This window comes from Bombus huntii, chromosome 3 (genome assembly GCF_024542735.1).
Source record: "Bombus huntii isolate Logan2020A chromosome 3, iyBomHunt1.1, whole genome shotgun sequence".
Lineage (NCBI taxonomy): Eukaryota > Metazoa > Arthropoda > Insecta > Hymenoptera > Apidae > Bombus > Bombus huntii.
Window position 1 is genome coordinate 11835010 of NC_066240.1, and position 27836 is coordinate 11862845.

Below are 27836 nucleotides of genomic sequence, written 5' to 3' on the forward strand. Positions count from 1 at the left end.
TTCTTCTCGATTCCCATTGTTACATAGTAAAAACGTAATTTCTCGAAGAGAATGTATCGCGCAGCAATTCGAAGAACATGCTTTTACTACGGTTGAGTTCGATCGTTGCAACTGCGGAACAGGTGATAGCATCGAGATATAAAGAAAGAAAATAACGTACCGTAAAATTAATTCCAACGTTAGCTGTTGTTTAAAGGAATTAAGTGGCCGCGAAGTTTGAAAGGTTAATTTTACCATTTTGTAACTTGATGCGTTTTCGTGTAAATCGATTCGATAAAATTACACAAACCAATTTATACGAGATAATTATTTAGTGGTATATTTACCGTAGCGTGAATGTAACAGAACAGCCGTGAAAGCGAATATACGATAGCACTGAATCTTTTAATTAACGTAGAAATTTGATATAATAATACCTGAATTTAATCGCGTGACTGATTTATTCGCTAACAATTTTAGTTTTGTATACCTGACAATTTTCGATTAATTTTTTCTTTATTTTTTGCCAATTACAAGAACCACGTAATTTGGAGGAAAATGAAGTGCAAGCAGATAACGGACGTATTATATCGGATAAGAGAATGGACGTGTAAAACTAAGCAGTGCAACGAATTTTTGTTACATGTGTATTTCACGATAAAAACTTTTCACGATAAAAAATGCATCGCGCAATGGATAGAATGCTAAAACAGTTAGATAACAATAAATCTGACGCATACAGTTTGCTTTATTACGTATATTACACGTATATTTATGTGCAGTAGACGTGCGAAAGCGTAAATCGTGCGATAGCCTTAGACGTGGCGGACGGTTCACAGATAGCGACAGAATTTACATCTTGCGAAACCATCGTCAACGATTCCCAGCATTCCCAGCATTAAAATCGTAGATAAATGTAAATAAAATTGTTCTTCGTTCTTTCTTTTTTCCTCGTTATATCCTCCGTCACTTTCTCTTTCTTTGTTTATCTTATAAAATTTTCATCAACGATTTCCACACAGAGTGGTAAATGCGAATAAAACCTTTTTCCATTCCTTCTTTTTTATTCTCCTTCCTTCCCCGTTCTCTTGTTTAAACACTCTTCCTATACATTTACATACGTTTGTCTCTTTTATAATCTTTCTGCACTACTTACCCCGTGAAACTCCTCTCAACGATTTTCGTACGATTCTGTTTTTCTTTTTCTCGCAAGACTACATTCTGCAGTATTTTATACAGTTTTGTTGTAAGAGTTTTGCGCTTCACGTATGACAACAAAAATTGTTCACTTTAAGGAAATGGCATAATTTGAAAATGGTAGGAGACGATGGAAATAAATTGGAGAAAAAGTAAAATAATTTGGAAAATGTTTAGTCTTTTCATCGTTTAATTTCCCATCTCTATATATTATTTGATCGTTTGTACGTTGAAAAGCTAATTAAGATAAATAAATTATTGTAAGTATATTATTAGGTATAAAATAATGTATTATTATTAAAAACAATTAGTCGATTATTGAGGTATTGATTATTCGATGTTACGCGCGATTAACGATCGATCATATGTTAATTTTTCGTATTCTTCTATTCGTCAAGAAAAAATGAAAATGCAAAAGAGGAGGAAAGTTGAAAGAGGAAATTATCAGGGAACTATTCTATGTAGATATACAGGTAGATACAAATGCGTTCATTTCTGTGTTTCTTGACTAATTTGACGATCAGTTACATCAACATAGTTACGAAACCATTTCCTGTCCTATTTTATACCGTTAGGATTGCAATCGAATTAGCAATGAAATCGAATAATTTTTTTTGTAAAATGGAATTATCAAAATCAATTAAGATTAAATAGTAGGATGATTTTAAATAATTCTAACTTTCTTTTTAAATAATTCTAACTTTCTTTTTAAATAATTTTAAATCTATCAAATTATTTTATTTATTATACTCCCTTTCTTTCAGTAAAAATAGAACAATAGTCAAAATTTTCGATATCGAAACAATTTCGATTTAATCTAACTAACTAAGTGATTAATTAAATGACACGAGAATAAAGAAATCATCTTCTTCGCCACGATTTTCGAATTTGCATGGTTACATAATTTCTATTTATCATTTTAAGTCACGAGTCGTTTCAAAGACTGATTTTCGTCAGTTATACATAATCAGCATCAGCGTGTGAACTGTCGTAATGTTTTCTCATATGTGAATTCTTAAAGTGGCCTCTCCGCGATAAAAATTTTTCATTCTGAAGCGAACATGACGTAAACGCCGATCTATCGACGAGCTGGCGAAAAAAGCAAGAGTTCAAGAAATTGAGAAATCAAATTAAATATCCGTGTCGCAACGCGAAACGTTTAATTGGTTTCTAATGAATTTCCAGGCGATCTTAAGACGTCAGATCGTGGATGGAGGAAAAGAGTAATTTCCGCTTCACTTCCGCCATTAATCAAAGAGGTAAACGGAAAACCTGCAAGTACCTCGATCACCGGTTTCTTGATCGTGTTGATTAATAATCGAGGGAATAATTCTTAGTCCGTAAGGGCGTCAAAGAATTTGGAAGAAAAGATCGCGGTTCATTGAAGATTTGTTAAACTTGGGAAGAACGAATTCGATATTGATTGGATTGCTAACCGCCGGCTCTTTTGAGATTCTTCCAATGGATTCTTATGGATTTTTTAAAAGGTTAATCTCTACAGAAGCTACGAGACGTCTCATCGGATTGTAATTCCGAAGAATCGTGATTCTAAAATTATTGAAAGACCCGGTGAAGCATAGTTTTTCACGAGGAATTTAAATAAGTCAATGGAACTCTTGGTTAGTATGATAGATATAAAAGTCCGTAAATAATAAAGATCGATTTTATGTTGAACGTTTCATGTGGATTGAAAATTTCTTTCGTTCGCAAAACGAAGACAAGGGAAAAGTCAAATATTCTCTTGCTTTGATTGTTTCTTGTGTAATAATTAGCGATGATATTTCAATTGTTTGAAATTGCCATTGTGCTGTTTTAAAACATACTGAAACGAAATATTTTATTGAAAAAGGATTCTTCCTATGCTCGAACGTATCAAAAGTAATCGAAATGTGTGATGGACTTTTATTTCAAGCTTCTTCCTCTCCGGTGCATCGAAATTGAACCGAACTCGGTTCAAGAGAGGAGGCTCGTTGAAATTTAGCTCGTCGAATGCGATTTTCTACCCGGCGTTGGCCATTTACTTCAATCGCTTATTTCCTTAACGTGCTCAGACGTAATCCGTACCTCTGTGAAATGGAATCTTCATGGAGTGAAAATGCTAACGAAGGAACGCGATCGATAAAATTGGTATACATAGCAGATAACCACCGAGAACAAGAAGTAGAAACTTTCTCTTCTCCTTTCCACTCCTTTTGAAAAGTAGAGGCCCTCAGGTGAACGATATACAGCAATAAGTCAGTAAAAATGACCATCAGAAGTAACTCGCTACTTACTGACTTTATAAAAAAAATCTTTGAAATGAAATTGATTGCACTAGAGCAACCTGACCAGATGAAGATATAGTTTGATTTTTGCAAAAAAAAAAAAGACACGTTTTTCTTTGTCTTTCATACGTTAAACTTGACAAATGTAAATTAAAATATCTCCTAAACTAATCATCAATTAGGTTAATACCTTTTTTGTAGAGACTTTCCGATTGGATCGACTAATGTTATAAAGAGCGTGTAAGGTGCCATTTCAGAAGTTCAAGGTTACCTCGATATCTCATGAAATATAAGGTATTAAAAAATCAAACTTCAGCTGATCAAGTATCTCGAGTACAACAAATTTTATTTCAAACACTTTTTGACAAAATCAATAGATAACGAGTTGTTTCAGCTGGTCATTCTTACTGACCTACCCTGTATATTGTATAACAACATCACAGTGTTAGAATTGATATTTCAGAGTTTTCAGTATCATTGTACACGCAGAACTTTGTCAGCATTGTACGTTGTCAACATAATATCGACAATATTCATTTGCAAACTGCATTTTTCTCATATGTTCGATATTTATTGACAACATAGTATTTTACAATATACAGGGTGGTGGTACAAGCGGAAAGGGGGTGATTCTACGCGAAAAAAGCAGTCGAAAATGTAGAATAAAAATTTTTCGTTCGAGGCTTTGTTTTCGGGAAAATCGACTTTGAATTTTCGCTCGGTACGCGTGCACTTTATTTATAACGGATCTCACTGTAGATCGTTGTCTCGATTGACGTTATTTTTTAAATTTTTAAAATTTTTAAATTTTTAATTTTTAAATTTTTAAATTTTTAAATTTTTAAATTTTTAAATTCTTAAATTTTTAAATTTTTAAATTCTTAAATTTTTAAATTTTTAAATTTTTAAATTTTTAAATCTTTATTCTATATTTTCGACTTCTTTTTTCGCGTCGAATAATCCCCTTTCCGCTTGTACCACCAGTTCCAACCACCCTGTATATTGATTCGTTTAGGAGCTTCCTAAATTTCTTGAAATCATAGACTTTGTTGCCATTCTTTACCTTTTATTCTCGCTCTAAGAGTATCGTACTTTATATCACAGTATTCTTCGAGTTCTTCAAATTTACCACCATCAAATTTACCAGATTACATCTGCATTTTGATTAAACGGGCAACAAACGCCACTATTTCGATCTGTCTTCGACTTGGACACTTAGAGCTGCCCTTTTACCGATATTTATCGAATCGGTTGCGATTGTTTTCGCAATGCAAATACGGGCATAAATCAAGAAATGGTAATTGTCACGATTATGGTAAAAGTTCTCGTCCGTGATTTAACCAATCTCATAGACTTGGTATTCTACGGAAGTTTTGTCATTGTTTAAGGATACGCGCGAGTTTTATTGCCTCCGTTTAGTTAAGCAGAACCGAGACGATCAAGAGTGGCGATTTATTGTTATTGTTATTGTTATTGTTAGTGTATAGTGTATAGTGTATAATGTATAGTGTTTAGTGTATAGTGTATAGTGTTTAGTGTATAGTGTATAGTGTATAGTGTATAGTGTATAGTGTATAGTGTATAGTGTATAGTGTATAGTGTATAGTGTATAGTGTATAGTGTATAGTGTATAGTGTATAGTGTATAGTGTATAGTGTATAGTGTATAGTGTATAGTGTATAGTGTATAGTGTATAGTGTATAGTGTATAGTGTATAGTGTATAGTGTATAGTGTATAGTGTTTAGTGTTTAGTGTTTAGTGTTTAGTGTATAGTGTATAGTGTATAGTGTATAGTGTATAGTGTATAGTGTATAGTGTATAGTGTATAGTGTATAGTGTATAGTGTATAGTGTTTAGTGTTTAGTGTTTAGTGTTTAGTGTTTAGTGTATAGTGTATAGTGTATAGTGTATAGTGTTTAGTGTTAGTGTTAATAGCACGAGACTCAAAGGACAGTGTTGTCTCTGTTACAAAAACACGCACGTTTCATGTTAATTAGTGAAGTAACTTTACATGTGAGAACGACGAATATAATTTCTCTTTAATTGACAGAACGTCGAAATCTTCAACAAATACAAAATCATAACAATAATACACGAGCGAAATTATGCATGGATAGCCTAGCAGATTGCTTGGTTTTGTTATTTAAAAGACAGCACCGTCGACAACGTGTAATTTGTGAGGAACGTTGATGATTTATAGAGGGTGTTGGTGGTAGTTTTCTTAGAGCTAGTTGAGGGGTGAATCCAAAATGGATCTTGGTATACGGTGGCGAGCATTTAAGTAGGAACGTCTAGCTTCCATAACTCGCGTGAAATATGACCATTCATTTCGAAATTAATATTATTACACTGTGTGGGATGAATTGTTTCTAGAACTGCTACTGTGTATTCGTTCAAAGAACGCATTGTGTTCTACGTTAAACTTAGATTAAAATAGTTTCTTCTGTAATCCCCTTGCATATTCCTTTGAAAATTCCTCTGTCCTTTGAACGTGTTCTCCACCGATGGTGTTACAGCGACATTGATAATACGAACAACATGTTATAACATTTACAGGACATGTCGAAATCGTTATTTTTCTATTAATATCTCGTACGCTTAAATCAATCAACATCGTTTGCGAGGTACGGTAAAATGTTGTTGGTAAAAGACAGTGTTTTATACACTGCATAAATCATGTTTAACGCAAAGCGCAGCCATTAATATGAAAGAACAGGTTTCATTGAAATGCAAAGCTTACCGGTTTATCACGTCATTGACTGTAATTGAATGAAGATTCAATGTTATGATCACCGCCGGCCGCATGTTGATTTCATTGAGAAAATTCAATTCGAGTCTTTACGTTCTCTTTCCTACACAATTCGTAACGATCACATGCCATAACTATGATCTGTTCTTAACGACCCTCGGATTTTCTACTTAAACTCACAGCTGACGTTACATTTAACAATAAAATTTCGAACAGCTACATAGACTGACCAGAAATTCCTCAGCTTTTTAAACATAATACTCCATTCAGGAAGTTTCCATTATTTCGCTTATCTTTGTAGCGTAGAGCACTAACTATTGATATAGCTACTACTCTAAAGGTTATTTAAGTAGCTGTATCAATCATATCTGCAAACATGCCAATTCGCTCGTTCATCTGCTCTTTTTCCTCCTGTTTAAGAAACACGTGAAACATATAAGACGTATGAAACGTATGCGATTTACTATTAATTGTTAATTATCTAACGATGAATTTTCCCATACTCTTTATAATTCATTACATTTCCCTATTAAGTTTCTTATTTCAATTTTTTAATACTCCGATGGTAACAATTTCTACTGTTTTAAACTGAACTCTTAAGGAAACCATGCTACTATGGGATGATCCAATATAATTTATATTTAAGGTGCAAGTGTTTAAGGTACATATACAGGGTGGTTGGTAACTGGCGGTACAAGCGGAAAGGGGATGATTCGACGCGAAAAAAGAAGTCAAAAATGTAGAATAAAAATTTTTCGTTCGAGGCTTTGTTTTCGAGAAAATCGACTTTGAATTTTGGCTCGGTACGCGTGCGGTACGTTATAACGGATCTCACTGTAGATCGTTGTCTAGATGGAAAAAATTTAAAAAAAATTTTATTCTACATTTTCGACTTCTTTTTTCGCGTAGAGTCACCCCTTTTTCGTTTGTACCACCAGTTACCAACCACCCTGTATACGTACGAGTGTTACCAAAGTGATAAAAAAATCTTTGGTATAAAACTTATTAATACTCTCATAGTATACACACAAGTAACAGTTTTAAGCTTTCCTGAATCCTGCGCTTTCTATTTACAATTTTCCACCTCTATGAAAACCTGATTTTCTCCTTGTACTTTACGTTATCTATCAATATGAAGAACTCGTTTTCGAAATATTGGTTTTATCAGCTTTTCCAGCAATCAAGGTTACCTCGAGGACAGATTTTCCTCGTCAAATGTTTCAAAGAGAATAGCTGTTCTCCAGACTTCGTCATCGTCGTAAAACTGGTCGACGATGAAACGTCACCTCGTAAAAAGTTAGCTGCATCTGCTTGTTGACCGTCTGCTATTTGCGAGGGGCAAAATTGAACGAGAGCAAAGAAACGATCGTACGATCGGCAAATATTTAGCCTTTGCAAGCTTCCTTGCAAATTGCTTGCCACAATTCATCGGCTGGAACACTGGCATCATACAGTTTCCCTTCTCATGATGCTACGGATCTTGCTCGTTTATTGAGACGAAGATAGAACAGAGGAGATAGCAGCCGTCTCGAGAACTGTTTTATTATTAAAAATCCTAATTTCGATGAAAAGATCGACTCACAATGGAGGTTTTATCTGGGGAAGAAATTTTGCTGATATATAATTTTCTTCCTCCGATTGTATCATAGAAAAATAGACTTTGCTTCGCTGGAAACAACTGCGTCAAGATATTGCCGTGATCTTCAATTAGGGAAATGAGGGCAAAAGTTCATTTCATTCATCTCCGGTTTTAGCCTCGACGAGAAATCTTAATGACTGATTTGTTCGACGGTTGCCCGGGATAATAAACAACGACACGTTTGTTCGTTATATAAGTAACGATAAGAGTACGATAAATAATGAGAAAGATATGATAAAGAAACGTAAGAAAAATTGTACGTAACATAAAGTGTGTATGTTTTGGTCAGAACGTTAGACGCGTTGTTAATGAATAATCAATTGATTAAGTAAAGTATCGATGTATCATTTATTATGAACTGGCGATTGAAATATTTGTTATCCTTTTTAATATTCTCTCTTGTCCGACTCTTCGTAACTCTGGGTTTCTCTCCCTTTCACTTGCTACTTCTGTTCTCTTGCTTCCTCTCTTCCAGGAAATGTAATAAACTTTCTCTTCACGTAGTGAATCGTATTTAATTATTGTACCTTTTTTATGTAACTGTTTAAGTAACGTGATAACACTATGGTATGTATAAATTAATTTATTTATCAGCTTAAACTTATCGTCTTTATTTATCGAATCAACCTAGCTTTTTTTAACAATAAACGTTCCGGCAGACTATCTTGCATTTAATAGTTTAATTTGATATAATGAGAGTGCAGTCTCATTGCTGATGGAATCTAATCACCAGCGTGTTAAAGAATTTACATAAATTATTCTGTAACAAACAAGTCCCACTATTTTCCAAATGCCAGGCAATATCTATCAAATCAAGGTTGCTAGACTGATATTCATTATGATAACATTAGTATAGTAGTATAGATAGTAGTACAGTAGTAGATTAGTATATCGGTATAAAATTACGAAAACGCGAATTATTAACATAAACTGGTGTAAAAGATAAGCAGGAACGAATAATATGCATATTTAAAGTCGTTAAAACATTTCTTAGAAAGACACAATTTAAATGGCTCTGCTCCGGTTTAAATGCCAAGTAATTTCCGAAACAACATTTTCTTGCCACAGACGAATGTTTCTCCTCTCGTGAAACGTAATCTGACCGGTCCATCTCAAGTCGAGATGAATAATGAACACATTTGGACGTAATTGAATTGTAATTGACCCAGAAAGTTTTTCACATTACACTACAGTTTTATTCTTTCGTAGGACCACAAGATAAAAAAAGAAAAAAGCTCGTAACGAGTCTGAGTTAAACAAAACCCGTTCCTTACTGAACACGAACAATTTTAACAAATCTAAAGAAAAAGGCAATATAACTGTTGAGTTACTATCTTCTATAACGTTACTTCGATTGTTTTTCTATCGTTAAAAGCATTTTTTGATTACGATACGATAATTACTAAACGACAGATAAGATCGTACCATACAAATATGATCGCGAGGATAGATATGTAATTTTTGTGAAAATCTAAGAAAAATAACTTCCACATATGAGAAAATTTAATCAAAGATAAAGTACAACATCCTTGAAACATTCAATAAATCAAACATTTGAAGTTTCACAACGTAGGAACTGCATATCTAATATATATATGTCGGGTTATCATTAGAATTTAGGGCGCGTAACAATTCTTCATTTGAAGTAGCCATCGTTTTGTACAACAAAGATTATATTTACAGGTACAAAAATGACTTTTACGAAGTTTAACGAAGGACCGTGGTGTTTAAACACGCAAGATGCGATTGACGATGTTCTTGGGTTCGATAACGAATCCACGGGTCAACGGGATAACTCTTTACCAAGCTTTACCAAGAATACTTTTAAGCACAAAATACGATTGCTGCGACGCTCGGTATAAACTGCTCGATGTGTAACTTTCCAAGGCGATCGCACGAATAACAGACTGATGAAAATTTTCCTCTCTTTACAATTGCGTTCGTTTGTTAAATACTCGTTAGAAGCATCGAGAAAGTTCCAATCACCGTTACTAGGCAGTTTCTGCCTGGAGTTTGATTATTAATAAAACGTGCGTCCCATTATATTGGCACCTCCGAGGTAAAATCACACGTGGCTAGGCCCGTTCTTGAGGCCGTATGCCGTCACAACCACATTTTTAAAGAGAACCATACAGCCACTCCACACCTCCGTCAGGCAAAACGTCCATCCCGTGACTGTGGCTACGTTTGGCATTAGATCAGATTGAATGACAACAATTGCTTAATTACGGCTACGATAGAATCTAGGCTAAAGTATTAGAGGATTTTCCCAAAATTTCAAAGGAGAGGCTCCGGTTTCCTTTCATCTCCGACGTATATATACGGGGTGGTTGGTAACTGGTGGTACAAGCGGAAAAGGGGTGATTCTACGCGAAAAAAGAAGTCGAAAATGTAGAATGAAACTTTGTCGTTTGAGGCTTTGTTTTCGAGAAAATCGACTTTGAATTTTCGTTCGGTACGCGTGCAATACGTTATAACGGATCTCGCTGTAGATCGTTGTCTTGATGGAAAAATTAAAAAAAAAAATTTTTATTCTATATTTTCGACTTCTTTTTTCGCGTAGAATCACCCCCTTTCCGCGTGTACCACCAGTTACCAACCACCCTGTATATATATATATATACTTCACTTCAAATGTGTGATTTATGCAAATTTTCTTATATGTAGAAATTATTTTTCTAAAATTTCCACAAAAATCGCAAATCTACCTTCGCGATTATAATTGTATCGTACAATCTTATCTATCGTCCACCATCTTGTCGTGGAATAACCGTTCCTTCGCATTTATCTCAAATTAAAAAATGCTTTTAACGATAGAAAAACAATGGAAGTAACGTTGTAGCAGATAGTAACGCAAAAGTTATATTCCCTTTCTTTTTAGATTTGTTAAAACTATTCATTTTCAGTAAGGAACGGGTTTTGTTTAGCTGAGAATCGTTACGAGGTTTCTTTTTATTTTGTAGTCCTACGAAAGAATAATTACCTCAATAAATTCAAATTACCTCAATAAAAACAGAAAAAAATATTAGTCTTTTGGCATTTCGAATAATTTTTTTCAACAAATAATATATCGTAATTTTAATTTTAATTTATTCGAAGCTGTACAACGTACGATATACTGAAAAATAATCTCCTCGTAGCGTTTCAAACTGCCTCGATAGAAAAGCGAAAAGAAACATTACTTTCTACTGTACTTCTATTTTAAACCATCGGGCAATGTATACCGAGTAACGGCAGAGTCAGCGTACTGTAACCTTGAGCAAGGTTTAAACAGATCGTCAGATGTCGTCCCCACCAATAGCACCGTGGTTAACCAACTGAGAAGACAGGTCCTTATTTAATACAATGCTTACAGTATGCTACCAGTTCAGCTCGAATCGTCGGTCGTCGAAAGTTGATTCGTTTTGCGTTATGGCGCACGACAACACCGTGGTACGCGTGAAGCAAGGCCAGTTACGTGGCGTTATCGAGGAAAGCTATTATGGTGACCGGTATCTCTCGTTTCGTGGTATCCCATACGCGAAGCCGCCGGTCGGGCCGCTTCGATTTAAGGTGAATTTCCAGTGAAACGATCGTTCCACACGACGAAACTCCGTTGCGTGTTTAAACTAGATATGACAGTGGAAAAATGATTCCTCGTTTTCTCTTATCTTTTCTCCGCTTGATCATGGGAAAAGGCAATAACAGGAAAAATTGTGTCGTTATTTGATCTAAAGATCTAGAGAACTGTAATATGCTGGAATAAAAAGTAATATTAAAAACCGAGTAGTACTTTGATGATGTGTCTTAATATATGTAAATAATTCAAATTTTATACAACAAGTGCATAACATAGAGCGATATGCAATGGGGAATTGTTTTATTTAGATCCAGTTAACTGTATTGCGAAACGTTTTGTTTCTGTCTTTTGGTATAATGTGAGGATTAGTAACAGAGATATAAGTATTAATAATAGACAGGATCAATAAGTTTCTTATACTTGGAAGCATTATAAATATAGAGAGGCTTTCAAATTTGTATATTTTATATTTCAGTTTATCACTCGCGAAACAATTGCAAATTAAATTAAATTGAATTTCCTATAAGAATTTCCTCAGTTTATACGCGCTTATCGTTACTGTACTTATCGATTTTTAAACAAATTGCAATAAATATTGATAAACTGTAATAACACCGTATCATCGTGTTTATGCCAATTTGCTATAACGAGATCCTATCTTTTTTCATAATTGGACAGTGTCATACGTAAAATAAAATACACTTTGATTAGAGACTATAATAACGAAAATAGCGAGGGAATATTCCGAAGGAATTTTTAAGATAAAAGATAATTATGTATATAATTAGTAGATATGTTAGCACATTGACAGAGTGACAAGGGTTAAACCATTGTTCACCGATCTCAGTGATACTGTCATTGAAAATTATCAAATATGATCACCGTATCGTGCAACTAGATATCAATATAAGTTTCATGTTAAAATGTTTTGTGCTTAATTTCTGAAAATACGTTTTCGACTGTTGTTATTTGTAGATTCATAATTGTAGGATGAACAGAGGGATCGAGAAGAGAAACCATTTATTTATAATTTTTCAATTAATAAAAAAAAATATCCCGTACGGAGTGACAGATCGCAATATTTGCGCAGCAACTATAAAAATACTTTGAAATGTTCAATTTTATTCAAATGCATACGTCAATTTTATTCAAATGCATACGATTTGTAATGATTGTATAAAATACAACCGCTTCAAGGTATCATTTAAATACGTGTTACTGGATGATTTTCAAATTATTATATAATAATACTTCATCAGTACATATAAGTATATTTTTATGGCCTTATTAAAAGAATATTTTTACTTGCTATTGAATCATTCGCTACGACCTTGACACATCGTGTTAACATAATTTCCAATTCATATAATTTCCATCATAGAAAATTTATTACGCTCGTTCTATGCGATCTTGAAGTTAATTTATTCGCGGTACCTATCATGCGGCATATATTCGCTATAATAATGACACAACTGGAAAGGAGGTTCTTTAGGATTCTATAGCTTCATAAATTGAAAATGTCGTTATTTTTATACTCAGAGGTAGGATCACAATAGTTATTATTTTATTGAATGGATAAATCTATCACACCGTTCTGAGCCAAAAAAACCTTTATTGCACGCGCTTACAAAAAACTAGGGATGAAAACAAAAAAGCATCTTAAGCCTATCGATTAAATCTATCGATCGTAACTAGGATTATCTTCTAGTTACTATTTCTTATAACTAACGCATCTGCATATGGATGGCGAGCACGAACTCACGTTGTCATTTTCAACAGAAAATAATCGTCGTTAAAAATTACAAACACTGTCCTTTTCTGCTGATGAATATGATTTTTAAAATAATCTTCGACGACAGTTCTTTGTCTATGTAGAAACTTGATGGTTGTGCGATATTGCCGATAAAAGTGCGATATTTCGTAACTATATAAATTATAATAATTTTCACTCCATTTGTTACCACCTGTTCAATTTTAACATTAGTCTGACCCATGATAATTATCTCATATAAAATACTTTCGGTAATTATTGTATTATTATACTTGAGTTAATTTATTTTAACTTCTGATAATGATCTTTATATGCACTAATTATTCAACGTGATCTTTAACGATACGGAAACCAATGCCTCGTAAGAACGCGGAATTAAACGTCGAATTAAAAACCGCGAAAACGAAAATTGTTTCCTCTACTCTACACGGAATGCAACGGTTACATCAGACAGATTAGTTTACTATCATCGGTAATTTTCTCGACAATAAAACGTGCTCACGCAACTCGTCGAATAAACCGCTTCGAAGTGAAAACCAAGATGAAGAATAACGAGGAAAGTTCAAAAGTTTCATGATACATACCTACTTACGTACGCACGCGCATACAGATACGTAATACCAAACGCAAGAGTTCTATATTCTAAAGAAGAACACCGTGTACTCTAAGAGCCTTCGCAAAACTGTCACGTTTGTCGTTACAGGAAGGAATACCTAAGATCGAAATCGACGCAGGTTTTCTAGGCTAGTGTAGTTCTTTCAGTGAAGAGCCAATATCGAAGAATATTTTCTCAAGAGATTCCACATACTTTCAATAAAATATATAAAAATGTTCTCTGTCACTTTGGCGCTTGTCTCCAAGCGTTTCTCTTACGTTTAAATATACTCAGATGCATTTCGTTCTACGCAAAAGAAAAAATATTCGTTTGAAAATTTCTACCGATATTCATCGAAGTATGTGATAATCCTTCTAACGAGCGCGTTCTTCGTCTCTGTGGATGTTACGTTTAAAAATATACTTTTCTTCTTCGCGAAGGAATAGCACGAATTTTATTTAGAAATATCTACAAATTTGTATCGATATTCTACGAAATATGTAATAATTTACCCTAACGCTTCGTTTTTCCGAATATTACGCTTAAAATACGCCTTCTTCGTAAAAAATACTCCTCGAAATTTATTTCCTCATAAATGTCTGTCGGTATTCAGCAAAACAAATTCGTCGTTGGCCTCGATAAATGTGACGGTCAACATTCGTTTTATCGTTATGCCACGATTAAAGGAACTTCCTCGTATCACTACAGGATCTTTCTTTCTGTCTTTGCTCAGGATCCAGAACCCTTAGAGCCATGGACAGGTGTAAGGGACGCTTTAGAGTTCGGCAACTGTTGCAGCCAGAAGGACATGTTGTCGCACGATTTAGTGGGCAACGACGATTGCCTCTACTTGAACGTGTACAAACCAATGAAACCGACATCGACGAAAATGTCGGTGATGGTATGGATCCACGGTGGTGCGTTCATGATGGGGTCAGGCAGCGACGAGTATTATGGGCCCGTGTATTTCATGCGGAAGGATGTTATTCTGGTCACGATCAATTACAGACTCGGTGTCTTGGGTGAGTGCGTCTGTCACTGACATGGCTTGTGCTATAGTTGCTTGTTAGTAATATTTATATAATCGTTAATAATATATACTGGTATAATATATTGTATTATAATATATATTATGTATCTATTATTATTATTTTTCATTATTGTGTATATAAAATGATTGATAATATAACTAGTAAAGTAATATATAATATATAATAATTAGATATATAATTAATGCGATTATCTACATTAATGTATATTAACGTAGCCAAAAGTAAAAATTAGCGTAGTTTATAAATCATTTTATCTCGAAACGCGCTAAACGTTTTCTTAGACTAGTTTATCAGACTTCCTGCTTTTTATTCAATTATCTTAGTTCTTATATAATGTTAATTATCTCATATCGCATTCTATCGATGATTTTCACGCGATGTATCGTTGTTTTTCACGTAGAGATAGAAGAGTGGTAGATAAAATAATAGTAGAGCGACTGCAGCTGATACTATCTCGTTCACCGCAATGATTCAGGAAATTTTTTTTTCACGAAGATATCGAATCAGTTTGCATATAATAAATGTAACAAATTAAGCGAACAAGAGAACCTTAAACCTCAAGAGAACCTTATTTCCTTTCAGACAAGAAGGGACTAATTCTATTTTTATAAAAATGCACTTTTATGATCGTTTGAAAATGGAATTGGCAATAATTGATTTAAGAAATTGACTAGTATTTATTGGTAAAATTACTTTCTCTACCGTTTTCCTCTCTTATCTGGATTAACATTTCTATTCTTTGAATCAGCATGTATCTCGGTACGTGAAAATACAAAACGTAAGAAACAGATTGACCAGAACAAGAGAGAATTTCTACTTTCAACGAAACGCTGTTCCCAATACAGCAAAGTGCCTTTATCGTTCGAGCAAATGACAAAAGCAATTCTCAAGAAAAATTCGATGCCTCTGCTGCACTCGGTTTTATCAGAAAGTCATTTGTCATTCGTATTTTCCACATTGGCATCCCACATGAAACGAAATCGTTGAAAAATGTACGACATCCAAAGCCAAAAACTTATCAGCCCGTAAAATGAATCCTCTTGGAGGATCGTATAAATCATATTTCTCTACCTGACATTTTCACGACGTTGCATACAACCTAACTACACAAGACAGCTCAAACAATTAATCAATCAAATTTATTTCTACGCTTCTAACTTAATCCGGTTTATATTTACATTTTAATAATATATGGCCTAATTGGAAGAATAATTTTAAAATCCACGCTGCGTTACGCGATATGAACATTCTTCGATCAGATAACTTACAATTAAACGCTCGTAGAATTTCACACGAAACTTATTCAAACTTTTGACACTAACGATTGAAACAAATATTTCTCGAAGCTTGAAAAAAATTCAAATCTAAAAGGGTTAAGAATTTTAGCGAGAAAGCTTATCGAGCCTTCAAGAGCGATAATATTTGACAACGTGTTTACGATATCAAAAATAAATATCGCAGAAGCGTGTACAGATTACAGAATTCCGATTTGCAATCCTCGTCTCTTGTTGCAGGTTTTTTGAATTTGGAACACGAAGTCGCGCCGGGTAATCAAGGTTTAAAGGACCAAGTGATGGCCCTGAAATGGGTACAGGAAAATATCTGCAACTTTGGTGGAGATCCCAACAACGTCACTATATTCGGAGAAAGCGCTGGTGCATCGTCGGTCCATTACCTAACTTTATCTCCATTGGCTCACGGTAGGATTTCAAATATTTATTTTGATGCAGCTAAAAGGACGATTCAACGTTTCTATCTAGGCATTATTTACAGGCTTAAATAGACGTTTACAGAGAGTAGCTGGAAAGCACATACTTACTATCAAATAAATTGAGAATTTCAAAAACGGAAAGGAACGTGGTAATCCGATGTGTGTAGGATACAAGTTTTGAAAAACGAAATTACATCAGATTTCCATGTTCTTGTTTCTCTCGTTAATAACGACACTTAGAAGAGCAAAGTTTAAAACGAATTTCTGGCTGCGTAAGTGACACGTTGAGAACGAAATATTTCGAATTTTTCTTTCACACTATCCTTTTTCAATACTACAGTATAGAAGAATTAGAAGTATACGCGAAGAAGAATTATATTCAGAATTATATTCTAATTTTAAATCATAGAGATGTCATATAATCTAATATCATCATTTTCGAAATTACCATAATCAAAAGAATTCCAGCGAATAACATTTTTATTCCGTCGAAATGAAAGTAACATGCATAAATTCCATTTTTTTCTTCGAATATAGTTCTTTGTTTTTTTTCTTTTTTTTTTTTTTTTTTAACAAGCGAAACATTTTCGCTTGTGCCCTTCCGCTCGTTTTTCCAGAGAACGTATCATCACGCGTTATTTCTATCCCATTACCCTAAAATCGAAATCCGTGTTATGTAGCGTGTCTCCCCATTCTTACTATGTTCTGCGCACAAATGAAGATAAGTAAAAAGAAAAAAAAAAAAAGATAGAAAAGAGTATAAGAAAAGAAATTTTCTTCCAAGAAAATCAGATTCGAAAATGTATCGAGCATAAAAGATCTATACTCCATCTTCTCGGATATATTTTTGTAAGAATAAACTGCTGTACAAATATTCTGTATATCGTATTGTATCTTCGCTCGTCGAAAAACTCATTGATTCACTGAAAATCGGAAACATTGGAAAGATTGAGAGTTTTAATTTGGTTTGCACAGGATTGTTTCACAAAGCGATTATACAGAGCGGAGTGGCGTTTAATCCTTGGGCCATTATAAGCGAGAAACCGAGCAAGTACGGATTCCAGTTGGCCGCAAAACTTGGCGAAACCTCCACCGATCCTGAGACTGTGGTCGAGTTCCTGAGGACGATAGACGCGAAAAAGCTCGTGGATCTCGAAACTAAGCTTCTCACGCCAAAGGTGAGTCTCGCAAAAGGTAGTCATTAAATAGAAAATTTTCTGGTTTTATGAAACAAAACAACAATTATTTACATGGTTCGAGATCTAAAATCTCAATGAAAAATGAATAACAATTGTGAAAACAATGTGTTAGAAATTTTCTTGCTGGTCATATTTCCTTCGCAGAACGAAATTCACGGAATTCACGGGAAACATTTAAACGATAGATTGAGTAAATTCCAGAACTCGGAAAACACGAAACAAACATTATTTTAGTAAAGAAACAACGTTATAGGAGCAGTTGAGAGATACATGAAACAACCGCAGAAAGTTCCGACCGGTCCAGCGATACGCTTCCAATTCCTCCGGTGTTTCTAATTTCCCAAACAAATTCACATGATTCCGTTTCCCAGTTGCGAGAAGTTTGATTAAAAAGTATCAATTGTAACAAAGACACAACTTTGAACAAGTATTGCGAAATCGGTTTTCCCACTGAAAACAAGCGATGTTACGAAGCCAATTTATTCCACCACCTTGTCTACACTAAACGACTTTCGTCTTTGTTCAAAATCGTTTCAGTTTCAGTCGTGTGATTTTTATCCTCTTAATTGTAAATATATTTCACATTCGATGGATTTATTTGCGGAATATATTGTGCTGCAAATACCATTTAAAAATTACAAGTCTACTTCTATATATTTCCCCTTGTCATATTCTGAACCAACCAACAAATATCGTTTTAAATACGTTTGTCTCGTTCTTTAAGATTATTTCTTTAGTATATTAACTGTGGTGGTTTTTCGTAAAAATGCTTTAGTTAGAGTTCAATTGATTCTTCTTGCAATAATCGTTTCAGTTTCAGTCGTGTGATTTTTATCCTCCTAATTTTAAATATATTTCACATTCGGTGGATTTATTTGCGGAATATATTGTGCTGCAAATACCATTTAAAAATTACAAGTCTACTTCTATATATTTCCCCTTGTCATATTCTGAACCAACCAACAAATATCGTTTTAAATACGTTTGTCTCGTTCTTTAAGATTATTTCTTTAGTATATTAACTGTGGTGGTTTTTCGTAAAAATGCTTTAGTTAGAGTTCAATTGACTCTTCTTGCAATAATCGTTTCAGTTTTAGTCGTGTGATTTTTATCCTCTTAATTGTAAATATATTTCACATTCGGTGGATTTATTTGCGGAATATATTGTGCTGCAAATACCATTTAAAAATTACAAGTCTACTTCTATATATTTCCCCTTGTCATATTCTGAACCAACCAACAAATATCGTTTTAAATACGTTTGTCTCGTTCTTTAAGATTATTTCTTTAGTATATTAACTGTGGTGGTTTTTCGTAAAAATGCTTTAGTTAGAGTTCAATTGATTCTTCTTGCAATAATCATAATAAAATTATTTCATCGTTACTCGATATCGACAGGTATCTTTTATTGCGCTATTAAAATATTCAATTAATTCTACAATTAATATAACGCTCTCCGATGGAAATAATTGGTGATCGTCGACATTACGTACGAGGGAAAAATGTATTTCACTGTAAATTTCATCGATGTTCGATTGATAATAAATCGACGCGTTGTTTTACCTTCAATAAAATTGCTTGCATCAGAAAACTCATTTAAATTCGTCAGCTTCCGTTTCTTTTGTTACATCCGTTCCTCTAGGTTTTCCTTTCAGAAATTGAAATTCTTCTTTATGTTTCTTTATGTTCTCGCGATGAATTTTTACAGGAACGTTACGCTACATTCGGAATGTTTGCACCAGGCGTCGATGACAAATCTGCAAATCCATTTATGCCTCAACATCCGGCGGTAATGGCTAAAGCAGGTATTCAAGTACCTCTTCTTATAGGTTTCAATTCAAACGAGGGAAGCATGTTCTTGAGCAGTAAGTTCATTTTCTTTCTCGTGCAATTTTTTACATTCTTAATGTAACTTCTCGTTCTAATAATCTCTGTTATTCAAAGATTTCGTTGGAAGATTGCAATTTAGATTGACGTCGAATGCAATTCTTTATTCATTTAATTCTTTTGTTATTCAAACGATGTTGTTCAGTATAATCTTTTTCCTCAAAAGAATTTACATTAGAATTTATATAAGAAATTATGCTAACTGTATCTTTCTTATTTATACATATTATTTTTTACTTTTTATATTTATCAGTATTATCCTTGTGTTAGGCTTTCACCCATTACAAGCTTAGGTAATAAGAGGGTAATAATATTATAAAAATGTATGACATTAGTCTGAGACGAATGAGAAGTCGCTTTTTCTTTGAACTATTTGAAAATCAATTTTATTTTTGTAAAGAATGGCGCTATTTTTAAGCCTGTTTCTTATTTTCGCGTTTTCTACTACTGTACGTATATGTACGTGTATGTATATTTGTATACAGGGTATCCCAAAGTTAAATGGCCAAAGTGCAAGGGCTTACTGTACAGAGGGAAAAAGCCGAAAAAAATGTTATGTAAAGTTAATCAATAAGCGCTTTGTTACAAAATTGTATAGAAATATCGTACGCGTGAAACGGATAACGACGCGGCTATTGAAACTCAAGAAAATTCTCCTTATAGAACTTAACGTAGAACGTAAATAATTGCATTGTTCATTGACGTGAAACTTGTATCGGAGCGCAAGAGAAACATTTTACAATGAGGAATTAAAAGAATCATTTTTACCATGTTGTTATATTTTACAACAATTAACGACAGGGGATTGTCACCAGATGATAAAAGAAACAAACACGTAACTACGCTGACACAATAATCCAGTCAATTTCCGTGCGTTGTGATGGAAAATGCATCGTTATCTACTTTACGCATAGAACATTTGTTTGTAACTCTGTAACAAAGCGTTTATTAACCTTTTGCGCTCCTATGTCGAGTGCGACTCGAAATCAATTTTTATCTCAGAAGCTCCTTTGTCGAGTCCCACTCGACGTTCTTTCAGCTCCGCCTTTGTTTGTGAAACGCGCGAAAGAAAAGCAGGATTTCATGCTGGAAATTGTTTCAAGATATATCATACGCTTAAAAATTACAAAATACAACAATAGTGCGAATAAAACTGGTATTTAAGTGAATTTCTTTCTTCCTTTATTTACTTAAATCGTCTTATTTTTTAATTAAAGTAGATTTCGAATAAAACACCTAAAAGCGTTGGGAGCTACTGGCAACGAAATTGAAACAAAATTCGGAGTGCAAAGGGTTAACAAACTTTACGTAACATTTCTTTCTTCTCTTTCCCCGTAGAATCAGATTCTCTCACAGTTCGGCCGTTTAAGTCTGGGACAACCTGTATTTCTCTAAGTCCAGAAATCCACAGAGAAGTTTCTTGGGGGATTAATTCGACCTAAAAGAAACGATAGTCACAGTACAAATCGAAAGAGAATTCCTATACAAACGTTTCTGTAAACCCCTAGACCTTGGAGAATTAAATTTTACTTCCACAAAACGTATCTTTAGAAATCAAAGGGAAACGATAACAGCCGCGATCTTAACGGTTGTTAACTTCCAATCGAAATTTTCACAAAATTACCGTAATATTCGTCAGCTTAATATCCTCGAACTTAGAAATCTACTAAAACGAAAGACAATTATCGTAATTATCCGAGAGAAGATGGAAGATTTTTGGTGAAGGTAAATTTATTGTTAAAGCTCGGTGTAAAAATATTTTCAGTATTTCGGGGAACTAATTCCGCGGAATCTATCCGAGAGGTGAACGAGAACTTTGAGCTGGTAATCCCCGAGGAGACGAAGATTTACTTAAACAGGGAAGGAATCAGTTCGAAAGAAGTGAAACGCTTGTATCTGGGCGAAGATACAATTAGCGAGAAAACGGCGGATAAATATTCAAATTATTTGAGCGACGTGATGTTCCTTCAGGGTATTCACGAGGTTGTCAATATCCAGATGGAAAGGAACAACCACCCTACGTATTTTTACAAGTTCACTTACGACCCAGAACACTCGCTAATGAAAGCGACGTTTAATATTACTCTACCAGGTATTTCATATTTTAATTACAATTTCTAATATGCTTTTAAATCCTCGGATTATCATCGATCGTGTGACCAAGAAGGTTCTGTCGTATGTATTTTATAAGAAAAAAAAAAAAAAAAGATGCAGAAATAGGAAAAAGAAACATAATTTCCTTTACCCAAATAGCTTACTCTTATTTTGATGAATGATCGTTCTATGTTTTTTAAATGTTTCCTTCCGTTATAAAAATACGATAGAGCTTTTGTTAAACTCTCAGAAATTCATCGGTGAAGTGGTTTCTTCCAAAATTTTTTCTATTTAATGGAAAAAATTTGTATTTGTAACGAGTATCGAGTAATTTTATATTTTTCATGATGGTATTATAGCGATGTTATAGACTATGACGAAACATAGAAAAAATGTGTATCGTAGTAAAAAGCATAGATAATGCTCTGTTAATGCTCTTTTTGCATATTTTTTTGTTAACTGATAATGCTTATTTCGATTCTGGTTGTTTATGATTTTTTAGAGTGTCAAATATCTTGATCGACACAAGGAGTAACGTTTTCTCAACGCGTTACTAACAAAGATTTTAAGTAAAATATGAAAATAACACGTAAAGCATATTATTTACCAACTTACAAAATACACTTCACTGTATTTCTCTACGTATTCAAGAGCAAGAGACGAATTTAATACGAATATAACATGAAAATAAGGTATTCCAAAGTTAAAGAATACAAGAAACGCAATCAGCTCTCACACAAAATTTACATAACAATTTTCATAATCTATTTTTTTACCAAAAATTAGGCATCCTATCCCATAGTAACGTGAATCATAAAATCGAAGAATTTGGACAAATGACAGCTTAGAATTCCGCTACGTTGAAAATGTCTCGAATCAAAAATTTACCGAAGTGACGAAAATTACTAATGAACTATTAATAGCTAAATTAAATTACTATAGTTAATTAATAGTATTTAATAATTAATAAAAAATAGATTAAGATAAATAGAAATTCAATAATTTAATAGTCAATCAATAGTATAGTTAAATTACTATTAATATTTCATTAGTAATCTTCGTCACTAATGAAATATTAACAGTATCAACTTCGAACAGATAACGAAATTAGCAAGAGATTCGGTAAATTTAAATAGATACAACTGGAAAAGTCGTTCGAAACTTTCGGCCCAACGTACTTAACGTACCCAAGTTCCTATGGTTGAGATCGAAGTCTTCCAAGTGTAAGCTTGGAATCTTTGATCAAAGATTCGAGTATCCACCAAAGCTGAAGCGAACGAACGTCTGTTTACGTTGTTACACGCTTAACAGTGCGCCTCAGTCTTTAACGATGTTCAGCAGTTGCCCCTAATAACGTCAACCGTAAAGAGTCGTCGAAATCAGACTGCCGTACCGACCAAGCCATCAATTTGAACTTTTTGCTTGTAGAAGTTTCAGAACATGATTTTAGACTGTCGTTCAGAGCAGTTGGAGAAATGTAACTTTCTTTTTGGTCATTTATAGGAGCGACACACGCGGAAGAGTTGCAGTACTTGTTCTATGCGAATTTAAGGAAAACAATGGGCATAGAACCATTCGAAGTTGGAAGCGAGATGTACCGAATGATGGAGTGCTTCATACAGATGTGGACAGACTTCGCAAAAACTGGGTACGTGTTTTCCTATCTTGCAAATTTATTGTCCAATATTTCTCTCGCATGGAGAAGCATACAGATGCCGAATACTCATGTATACTACAACGATAGGAGCATTGGCGATTCTTCCGAAATGTATAATTACCGCGATGATAATTTTGCGAACGAATAATTCGCGCGGAAACTACACGATGATAATAAACGTATCACATACTTTCATTTAAATTTTTCCATCGTCATAGGGTAGCCAGAGATATAAAAGTAAGAAATAAAAAATTGAAAATATAAATAAGAATATCGGAACTTTGTTCTTTCCCCTTGGGTTATTAATGAGACGAAGCCAATGTTTTCTTTTCGTTTTTTAGTCATACATGGATGTAAAAATCAAAAAAGAAACGTCGAGCTTGAATATCGTTGAGAAACGTGTGTTTGAAATAAAAAGATATCTTAATTAAAAAGGGAAATAATAAATGCACGGCTACGCAATTGAATGAATACTTCTCGCATGGATATGTTTCTACGTTTTAGTTCCGGACGGTTATCTCGTACTTGTATCGGGCTATACATATCGTCATTTTAGTGTAGAGTTCCATGCAACTGCAAAAAAGTGATTTGTCAGGGGAAGAATAAAACCAAAAATTCATTAAAATTTATAATTAAATAATGGAGAAAACGTTTCGTAGTGTCGCGATAAGCAACGTTGTTTGCGCCTTTTAGTTACTTTTAAGCGTGTCTGCGACGCAACTAACGCTTACGTCGTTATTGCTATGAGATACGGTAGTCAACACAAATATTTCAATAACGAGGTTACTGCCATCTAGTGGACAGAAATGTTCGAAAGATTATGAAACTTTTAGCTGCTTTTACAGTGAAAAGATTAGAGATCTTTGATATATCTAGTAACGAATTTATTTCAAAATTTTCAAACTTGCGGTTACGTTGTCATTGTGCTGGAACGGCGATATGTATGTCCGTGTACGTGAAATAGCTCTAAAGTTTGTTAAAAATGTGCTATATCGTGGAACTAACGTTAGCATACGTACTCGTTACGACATTATCGAAAATCGATACAGCAGAGTTAAGAAAGGAAATTTTTGTTCTCATTGAAGGAATCCAACACCAAAGACCACAGAGTTGATTCCAACGATTTGGCAACCAGTCATTCAAGGGGATAGGTATATTTATATGAATATTAACAAGACGCTCAAAATGGAAAGTTGCAGTAAAGAGGGACAGAGATTCGATTGGAAGAAAATCAAAAACAAATTGTAACATTCGATCGTATGATTTAACATTTATAAAGGATCAAACATTAAGATAGCAGGCCTATCTCGTCGATAAACCAACATTTGAGATATTTTATATTCATTATTATATTCATAAATATTCACACGTGTATTATTTTTGATGCAAAAATAAAATACTTTTTTACGAACTATGTTAATACTTTCTTCCTTACCATCCAAATTATTATTCCTCAAATAACTTTAATTATTTAATGAAACGAAAATGCTTTAATCTATAAATATTACTAACTACTGCATGAATTACTATATCTACTATCCTTTATTAGAACAATATTCGAATACTTTAAACCACGAAGAGAATTATAATAGTTATACAGAATGTCACAAAATATATGGTGAATATTTACGGGGTTGAAAACGACATTTTTGTAGTCCAACTTCTTTCATCGTTTTTAATGTCTAGAATTCATCCTACGAATATCCGCCACATATTATGTGATAACCTGTACAAAATTTGTCTACTTTCCAAAATACTAATTCTATTCAACATCTATTCAATAATAAATCGTAATGTTTACTCGTTGACAGCACAAAGTCGACTGTTGCTTGAACGCTCATCGCCGGCTTGCTGCCAGAAGTACTCGTGGACTTATAAGACTCTGGAAGCACGGCGCATGCTTATATATATAACTGCGCATGCGCAGAATCATCCATGCGGCAAAATTCTTCCAACTATGCCAATCGTGCGATTCTTTCAAATTTTATCGCAAAAGTTGCACGAAAACTTAAACGAGACCTAACTGAATCACCAAATAAATACGTTCGAATAAAAATATACACTTATAGATCAGCCCTAATGCGACGAATCGGCGCTCTGTGCGAATTCGCTCGTTCTCGCAGTTCTAACCTAACCTAAGTTCGCCGTATAAACACGCGAGTGACGTTTGAGATTAGTCAACGCTGACCTGGCTTCGTTTCGTAGCGAGATTCCTTGTTTTGTCGCGAACTTCTCATCGCACCTGCACCACCGGAATTATGGACAGTTAAAAATCCCCGCGTGAATAACCGAAATCGCATCTTTACGGGTAAATTCTCAGTGTTCCGCAGATCATTGTACTGGAAAATCGCTCGACAAAATTTACACCGGTTTCGATCTACGATTGCCGCTCTCTCGGCTTCCTTCATCGGTCATCATCGCCAAGATAGATAAAGGTATACACAGACATCTTGTTTAGTTATCAGCCATGTAAACGACGATACGTAATGTCTTCGCGTATTATTCAATTATTACCTCATCCACGGCTTTCAGGAGCGTTAAGAATAATTTCGCGAGATATTTCCTATATAGGGTGGACCGTAAACAGGGCAGTTGCAACTGTTTTTTTCAGAATTGGTAACCGAAAGGAGAGAGAGAGAGAGAGAGAGAGAGAACGATAAGCACGTAGAAACTGTTTTTCTTGGAAATGCTTGATTACGAGAGATAAAATTATTTTCCTTATTTTGGAGAACTCAAGATCATTCGGGATTTTTTGTATGGTAAACATGTTAGTGTTAATATATTGTATAGACCTTCTTTCTTATAGCTGGATACGAGATTTCCGTAAATACTTGTATTCTCTAGAAATATGTGTGAAAAACGTTTACAACCTTTGACGGGCAGCATTACATGTGAATATTTTATCTAATATGCGATAAACGGTTTCTTTTTCTTGTATTTTGTTTTTCCGCTTTTGTCAGTTTTCTTCTTTTGCTCCAGTACATTTTTAAACTTCTTGTTCAAGGACGTCACCTTTTGTTTCTCACAGAATTTAAATCGCTTTACTAATAAATAGGGGATAATATCGTTAAATCGTTACACACATAAATAAGAACGGATCAACTTACTTCAAGATATTTACGTTTAAGCAAAATATTTTTTCTTAAACGACACGAACATTCTCAATCTTCATCTTTTAATCTTTTAGAAGGAATAACAATATATATATTATCGTTTAAAGGACAAAAGATTTGTTTCTATCTATAATTTCATGCATCAAAAACAGCTCGAAAGTTTTACATTGCCCTCATTTATTCATATCAATCGTAATACAAAACTTCCTAAAACCTAACAATATAAATTAAAAAAGAAAATAAACTATTCACTATCCAGAAGCATTATCACATTATCGAAAACGTATCGCATATTAATCCACGACATTCGTATGCTAATCAATATCGATTATCTGGCGTAAAAGTAACAGATAAAACAATATGTAATAGCTTTTTAAAGGCTAATAACTTTTATCAATAGAACAAACAAATCACAACACCTTGCATGAGTCATTCAACGTACATGTATTAGTGTGACGTAATTATTCTTATAGAGGAAGTATCTACTCTATGTATGTAGTAAACGAGATCTTAATCAATTCTGAATAAAACATGTTATTTCTCGTTGAACGCGTGCACATCGAATAAACTTAAATCAATTTCCATTCAACTGTCGACTAAAAGCAGCAAAAGAAGAGGCTTTTTCTATGCTGAAAATGAATATTCACATTTACCCTGAAATACGATTAAATCTTCTAGAAGCAGATGGAATGTTTTATAGATTTCTTCACAATCATCCTTCTATCACAAAGTTGTTACAGAAAGGAAGAAGAATAGGGACTATAAGGAGATGAAAAGTAGTGATTCTTTTATTTCCTTATCCTTGATCAGTTGCAAGAGAGTCCATTTACCTTATTAACCCCTTCCCGTACTTTAGCGAGTCAGACTCGCGATGAAGATTTTGGCCCAAACATGAATATCGCGAGTCTGACTCGCGACCAGATACTTGGACCAAACCGAACTCGCGGACTGTTTTTTTACCCGTTACGATCGTGACTGGATGTTAGTTCCTGTTTACGAACATCAGTCTGACCTGTTTCGTCGAACTAAATGGCACGGGAAGGGGTTAATGAGTAAAAATACAGAACGTTTGTTGCGTAAGTTTGATCATAGGAAAGGAAATAGGATAATTGTCGTAATACATTTACAAAACATTGCTATTAGCTATTTAAAAGTCATAAATGTCGCTAATTGTTAAGGAGAAAATATGTGATTGACGCAATAGGTTCCTCTACGTACGTAAAAATGTAGTTATTAACATTCTATCAATTTATGATAGAGATCTAAGTATTGACTTTTCACGAAAGAAGGCAAAACATGCGAAAGAACACGTGAAATCTTCAAAAGAAACAAAAAGTTTATAATCTGATTCTAAAGGAAGGCTATGTTT

General features: G+C 34.0%; 2 protein-coding genes across 22 annotated transcripts in view; one reads left to right on the top strand and one right to left on the bottom strand.

Annotated features, from left to right (window-relative positions):
• LOC126863629 (calcitonin receptor-like) overlaps positions 1-27836 on the bottom strand; it is a 166227-nt gene that overhangs the window by 19502 nt on the left and 118889 nt on the right. The gene's annotated exons all lie outside the window — the stretch shown is intronic.
• LOC126863600 (juvenile hormone esterase-like) overlaps positions 1-27836 on the top strand; it is a 44332-nt gene that overhangs the window by 11749 nt on the left and 4747 nt on the right. Inside the window, exons 1-8 of one of the 5 annotated variants that reach the window (XM_050613898.1) lie at positions 11182-11381; positions 14488-14776; positions 16321-16506; positions 17493-17695; positions 19425-19581; positions 21369-21695; positions 23201-23345; positions 24440-24765. In XM_050613898.1, coding sequence (XP_050469855.1) covers positions 11241-11381; positions 14488-14776; positions 16321-16506; positions 17493-17695; positions 19425-19581; positions 21369-21695; positions 23201-23345; positions 24440-24602 — 1611 coding nt within the window. In that variant the 5' untranslated portion in view covers positions 11182-11240 and the 3' untranslated portion in view covers positions 24603-24765. Of the gene's footprint in view, positions 1-11181; positions 11382-14487; positions 14777-16320; positions 16507-17492; positions 17696-19424; positions 19582-21368; positions 21696-23200; positions 23346-24439; positions 24766-24938; positions 25790-27836 lie in introns of those variants that run through there. The other 4 variants (XM_050613901.1, XM_050613902.1, XM_050613897.1 and 1 more) reach the window with 4 other exon arrangements.